General features: G+C 40.3%; 1 protein-coding gene across 1 annotated transcript; it reads right to left on the reverse strand.

Annotated features, from left to right (window-relative positions):
- Nucleotides 1–782: 782 nt before the first annotated feature.
- On the reverse strand, nt 783–4,206 carry LOC137722499 (receptor-like kinase TMK4). Its single transcript, XM_068461515.1, has 2 exons — nt 1,887–4,206; nt 783–1,439 (listed from the first exon to the last, which is right to left on the reverse strand). Exons 1-2 carry the CDS (start codon nt 4,147–4,149, stop codon nt 928–930), a joined length of 2,775 nt encoding a protein of 924 aa, XP_068317616.1. The 5' UTR covers nt 4,150–4,206; the 3' UTR covers nt 783–927.
- Nucleotides 4,207–6,991: the final 2,785 nt, after the last annotated feature.

A 6,991-nucleotide genomic window follows, 5' to 3' on the forward strand; every position in this document is an offset into this window, starting at 1 on the left:
CAATGTTTCTTGAATCACAGTGATTGTCAATTTTTTTAAACTTAATTAGATGCTTCAAATATTTCCGATTTGACTAATATTTTGCGATCTAAAAGGGGCAATTTGAAAAATGAATAGTTCAAATCGATGAAGTTAGATGTCGTTGGACTCCACTACTCATTCCGGTCACTTTTCTTTAAGGCTCTGTACACATGCATGTATATATAAGGTCCGTATACATGTGCAGCACCACAAAAGTCATTTTCAAACAAAAGGTCCACCCTTACAACCAACCTAACATGTTTCCATCTAACGTGCTCTCTTCCATGTGCAATTGTCTCCCTTTCTCTCTCTAGATCTCTCTTTCTCTCTCTCTTCCAGCTTTAAATCCAATCATATCAACCTACCCCGTTAATAACCAAAATCTTTGTTTCTTTTGATTAAATCTTGCAAGCATAATGGCCAGAATCCTCGGGTATCATCTAAACAGATATACCCATCACAATGAATGCAACATCAACAAAGTCTTATCCCACTTAATAGCGTCGGGTTTATGAATCCCAGAACGCCAACAAAGCCTTATACCAAACACAATGAATGAATCGTCAAAAGAAGAAAGCAAAACGGAAAGAGGAATATCATTAAACAATCACTAATGAGTATGTGAAATATCATACAACAAACTTTCTTTAATTTCTTTAATTTTTTTCTTTCTCACGATCAGTAGCAACTCAATCAAGCTGTTAGCAATAGAAGGATCAATAACTGAAGGTTCAGGCACGCACGAGATTTAGTGACACAAAGATCGCGGAAAGAACGAGAAAAAAAAACAATAAATACAATAAATTTGTGATACCTGCTGCTTTACTTGATCATATCTTCCCCATCCCAACTCTTTCGAGTTTCTTTTTCTTGGTTCCAAAATGTTATAGTCTATTTCTTTTTTTATCATCGACAATCCATTGAATCAAATGAGTCAGCAAATCCGGAAGGTTTTGAAGGGATGCTTGATTGAGTTTGAGAGAAGGACATATCATCAAACATCCTAGAAGTACCTTCATTGGCTTGCCATCTTTGCAACGCTTGCGGAAGGCTCATGTGCAGGTCGATGCCAGAGTTTTCTTCTTCATGGGTGGTAGGCTTCCAGTGCTCAACAAGAGGACCCAGGATGTTGACAGCATGTCCCATGTCTGGTCTCTGGTACGGCTCACGAGCAGTGCAGTATCCTGCCAGCTCAGCAACTTTGTATATGCTCTCCATTGTCTCCTCATCGGGGTCAAGAGTTTGGTCAATAGCCTTTGGAATGTTTTCTTTGTTGACAAGGACTCTGCGGAACCATGAGACCAAATGAGACCGCTCATCTGGCATTGTATCATCTAGAGCTTTTCTACCGCTTATCAACTCCATCAAAACCACTCCGAAAGCATAAACATCTACTTTTGTAGTGACTCTGCCAGTAGCTGATTATAGGAACACAAATAACATCAATGTTCTAGAATAACGACACAACGACAATTAAATCATAGAGAAAAACGTAAATTCACAATTTCAAAAGTGAACAACAAATTTACAAAACTCTTAAATCGTAGCATCTGTTCCCAGTGAATTCAAAAGTCCAGTCAACAAATTACGTAAGGGTATTATATTGTCTCTTTTCCTTTACTCTTTTTGAGTTCTAGAATCTAGTCAAAACAAAACAAAACATGCAGTGGAGACAAATACTATTTCCTCCTCCAAAGGAATTGGTTGACATGTTCAATGCAATTCAGTGGCAATATTAACTTGCAGGTCTGCGTAGATATATAAGTTAGCTTGATATGCTGGAAATCTGGAATGATTGAAGCTTAGGTAAATGCACGATTGTTCAATTAATTGATGAATATCTAAAATTAGAGGGTTTCTCTTACCTGCATATTCTGGTGCGAGATACCCGAATGTCCCTGCCAACCTTGTCTCAACAGAATACTTCCCGTCGGGCGCGTTTTTAACCAGTCCGAAGTCAGCAACCTTGGCCCTCATGTCATCGCCCAGAAGTATGTTTGAGGGCTTTAAATCTCTGTGAATGAAACTTTGTTGAGCCAAGCTGTGCAAATATTCCACTCCTCGTGCCACATCCAATGCTATTGTTACTCTCTGCTTCCAAGTCAGTGGAGGCACTCCAATCTCGCGCCATTCAAATAAATGCTGTGTTAAAGTCCCTTGTGGCATGTACTCGTAGACCAAAAGTCTCTCATTGCCATTGATACAGGATCCCAAAAGCGCAACCAAATGCCTATGCCTGACCTTAGTAAGGACTGCGATTTCTGCCTGAAACTCGTTCAATCCCTTAGTGCCTACTGCCACAGATTCCATCCGTTTGACGGCAATTTTGGTCCCATCATGCAATTCGCCTTTATAAACAATTCCAAATCCTCCTCTGCCTAATATGTTGTCCTCGCTAAAATTGTTTGTCACTTGTCTTAGAACTTGGATCGAAATCGCAACATTTCCACCCTCAAAAACATGAAGGTCACCACTGCTCTGGCTTTGCAGTTCACTTGTAACTCCATTGTACCCATTTGCGCTACTCATAACATCACTCTTAGCAATTTCTATCCCAGTTAATGGATTAGCCACCCTTCCAAATTTCTTATGCTTTTTACTAGCATAACATTTGTAGGACACAAACAATACTACCACAACGAAAATAACAACGGCAATAACTATACCAGCAATCATACCAGGGGATACCGAAGGACCATTTGATGCCTGAGCCGGACTCCCACTAGGAGTAGTTCCATTAGAACCAGTACCCGACGGAGTACCTCCCCCACCTCCAGTGCTCGGAGTTGTCCCAATCAACACATTACCAGTTGTAACTAACTTCACCGTAGATGGAAATTTCGGAATTGCCCCACTTAGATTGTTGTTGGAAACATCAAGAAGCTGAAGCTGAGTCAAGCTTAACAAGCTATCCGGTATCGACCCAACCAAATTGTTACGACTCAACACCAAATTTTTCAAAGATGTCAGATTGGCAAAAGCAGGCGAAATGGTCCCATTGAAATGCTTGTTGTCAAAATTCACTGTGAAAACCTTTCCCTGTGGATCACAAACAATGAAGCTCCATCCACTGCAAGGCTTGTTTCCTGTCCAAGAATCAGCAAGCAAAACCGGGTATCCGAAAGCCCCTGCAACCTCAAGCAGCGTGGTGACCAGCGGATCACAAGTCCCTGGAGTCGTTTGACAAAAGCTATTACCATCAACTGTGGATTTCTCCACAGTGGACCCGAAAGCCGGCATTGGACCCTGCAGCTTGTTGTTGTCCAAAGAAACGTTCTTCAAAGAAGATATGGACATCAATGTGGCGGGCACAATGCCAGTAAACTGGTTATCGCGGAGCTGAAGATCGAACAAAGTTTCACACTTTGAGAGGTCTGGGATCGGACCAGTGAATTGGTTTTTTTGAAGCCAAACCTGGGACAACTGGGTCATGTTTGCTAAGACTTCAACGGTGCCAGACAACCCAAGTACCTGATTGTTAACCCAGAGGTTCTGAATCCCAGATCCAGAAAACGTTTTGGACAAAGGACCAGTAAAGTTATTGTAAGAAAGCCTTAGGTTTTGCAAGTTCGGAAACGAATCGAACACATCAGGCAACGACCCATATAAATTCACATTACTTGCAGCAAAAGTGACCAAGCTGGAAGCTTCAGTGAGTTCCGAGGGGAAAACCCAAGAGTCGAGATTGATGTTCTGGCTCATGCTCAAAATCTGCAAGCTCGAGAGGCCCGTGAAGCAGCCGGCGGGAATGGAGGTGAAGTTGTTGGTGTCGAGGTAGACTTCTTGGAGGGAAGAGAGGTTGGCCAAAGAAGGAAAGGCGCCGGAAAGAGAGTTGCTCTGGAGAGAGAGGGTGGTGAGTTGAGAGAGAGAGTTGAGATTTGAAGGCAGAGAGCCGGAGAGACCTTTGGAGGCTAAGTTGATGGAGGTGACTCTCTTTGAAGTGTCGCAGTTGACACCGTCCCAGCTGCAGTAGGCGGTGCTTGTGGACCAGCCTTTGGGTGCGGGGCTGAGGCCTGCTGCGAGTTTTGACATGACGTCGGAGTCGTCGGCGGCGGTGGGGGCGGTGGCGACCAGGAGAAGGAGAGAGAGAGCAAGAATGAGAGCTTGTAGGATTTTCTGCTTACCCATTTCTGGGTTTCTAGAGAGAGAGAGAGAGGGGGGGGGGGGGGGTGCTTTTTTGGTTTGGTGTTTCTGGTTTTGGTTTAGAGAGGGAGGCGTTTTGTGCAGGAAGACGACGAAAGGAAGGATGCTGCCTCTGATTGCTACGGCTGTTGAAGCCTTAGGTTTTCTTCTTTTTTTATTTTTTTACTTTTTATTTCTTTTATCAATCTTCTTTTCTTTTTTAAACTTGTATTATAGAATGTATATAAAAACCCATTTTCAATTAATCCCTTCAAGAATGAGAAATGTAGCCGCTTAGTAAATACAAGACGTTTTAGACTCGGGTCTCCTGAATGATGAATTTATAGCTAAATTATTCTTTTACTATTAAGAGCTTGTTTGGAAATATGTTAAGAAATGAATGAAAGTGTTTTTTTTTGGTAAAATGTTTTTTAAAATCAATTTTTAGTAAAAATTCTAGTATATTTCTTCAAAAAACATATATCTGGTTTTTCTTTCAAAAATACTTAAATTACTTTAAGAACCTAAAATTAATTTTACCAAAAACACTTTCAGTAATTTTAAAAATAACGTAGTCTAAAAGAAGAATGAGAAATATTATCGTATATTAAATAGCAATTTTCGTTCTTCCATTAATAATAAGCTCTAAAAAAATTGAAGCTTTTTGCTTTTAGAAAGGAAAAAAAAAGGAGCAGAGAAAAAGGTTGATGTGGGTCATACATGTACATATTGTCCGTAGATGAGAAATCCACAGACGCAAACTGATCCACTCTGGACTTGAAGAGGCAGTGGGTCCCCCACGTGAGAATGAGCTGGTGCTTCACTGATAACGCGTGGACCTCCCACCGTTTCAGGTTCACCAAAACGGCAGAAAATACGATCCCTCCGTCATCACACCGGTGGTTTATTCTTTCCGAAGTTTCGCGTTAATTAACGCCATTTGCGGATTGCTCGTTTGAACTTCACGTAAACCCCAAGCTTCCCATTTTTTTGAGAATTCTTTTGGTGTGCTGAAAGTACAATCCTGTATAAAAACACAGGTCATAATATTAACCAAAAATACTTCATGGTGTAATTTCGTTGAACACTTATTAGACATTTGTCAATTCCTGCCAACATATGTCAAAAACTTATGTTAGCATATGTCGACAACTACTATTATTTATAAAGGTTTGTAGAGGGTGAATGCAGAATACTATAGAGTAATATTAAAGAGTGCCAAGACTTGTCAAATAAGGTATTTTATCGAGCATATGATGCACCTAATAAAGTCGCACACAATAAAAGAGAAAAGGAAGCCAAATATGATAGAAATAGGAGGAGGTTGTAATTTAATTTGTCTAAATTATTTATAGAAGTCAAACATAATACACAAATAAAATACATGGGGTGTTTGAAGTGTTAGGGTCAAGAACAACCATAGACCTCATGCTAGCTCCGCCACTAATAGAAAGTGTAGGAATTTTAGTGAACCTCTTTCTAAGCCAACTTATTCTCTACACCCATATCTAAACTACATATTATTGAAACCCTCTTTGTCAACCAAAAGAGAGTCAAAAGACCTTTTTGTCTTCTATCACGACAAAAATGTTAAGGACAGTAACGTAATTTTAAAGAATAAAATTTTGATTTTTTTTAAACCTTACCTACAGTTGATTTGATCATCTCCATTTAAAAATAATAATAAAAATAAAAAATAAAACCTCTGTTTGGGCCCAAAATGACGATTTTGGGCCAAGCCCATAATCACTTTCGGTCCAATAAGAAAGGCGTTAGGAATTTCAGTATATTCTCACCAAGGGCCCCACCCAATAGGGATACGGTCGAGTCCTATTAGGAAATGGTTTCATTTGGATAAGGGTGAGTGGCCGAGTCCTAGTATAATAAGGAATCATCAAAGGCCAATGATCCTCTAAATAGGAAAAGATGTCAAGAATCAAGGGTTGAATTTGGGTGATAATAAAGCTAGATTCAGAATCCCACATGAACCAGGAATGACCGAAGCCCATTTGGATTTAATCAAGGAATTGAAGTCTGAGTAGGGTTCTACTTCGACTATGAGGAATCACTAATATAAATAGAGAGAAGAGTACATCATTCAAGTCTCCCCAAATCAACACACAAAATTATGCTGCTCAAACTCTCGCTCTATGCGAAACCTTTCAAACATCTTGAGATTTTTATTTCCCTTTTTTCCCACCAACATACCTTCAGTTTGGATAAACAGCATTATGTTGGCAACTGGCAACACCTTCAGTTTGGGTAAATAGCACTGGAGCTGTAGAATCAGCCGACCGAAGAGCATTTTCAATTTGGATAAATAACAATGCTTCGAAATCCACTGGTAATCTATCCAAGTCTCGACCAGCAAGGAATCTCTGAATCATTGTTAGAAGAGGTCATCTCATCAACCTTCTTGGTGAAGTGAGGTGTTACTAAGTTACGACATTCAACACATTGAAAGCCAAATTTGATATTGAACTTCGCATAACTAATAGCCTTGTCTTCAGGCTCTAGAACCCAAAGGCCGAGACATGTTCCTTCATCGGCTGCAGTCACAAGATTCAGAAGTCATTAGCGCGTTCAATGCCACATCAACATTCATTCACTCCTCGACCAAGCTCAGCCAACGAGTTAGCACACCCCGCATTCAACCGAATGACATAGTTAGCTTATTAGTTATTTGGCCTGTGCGCCACGTAGGCTAAGTAGTTTTTAGGGGCAACAACCATCTCTCCCTCTCTCCCCACTCCCACCTTCTCTCTCACTCTCTTCCTCTCTCTTTCAATTTTAAAACCAAAGGAAAAAAAATTCACATACTTTATGTGTCGGCATATACTAGTTATTT

The sequence above is a fragment of the Pyrus communis genome, chromosome 17 (genome assembly GCF_963583255.1).
Source record: "Pyrus communis chromosome 17, drPyrComm1.1, whole genome shotgun sequence".
NCBI classification, from domain to species: domain Eukaryota; kingdom Viridiplantae; phylum Streptophyta; class Magnoliopsida; order Rosales; family Rosaceae; genus Pyrus; species Pyrus communis.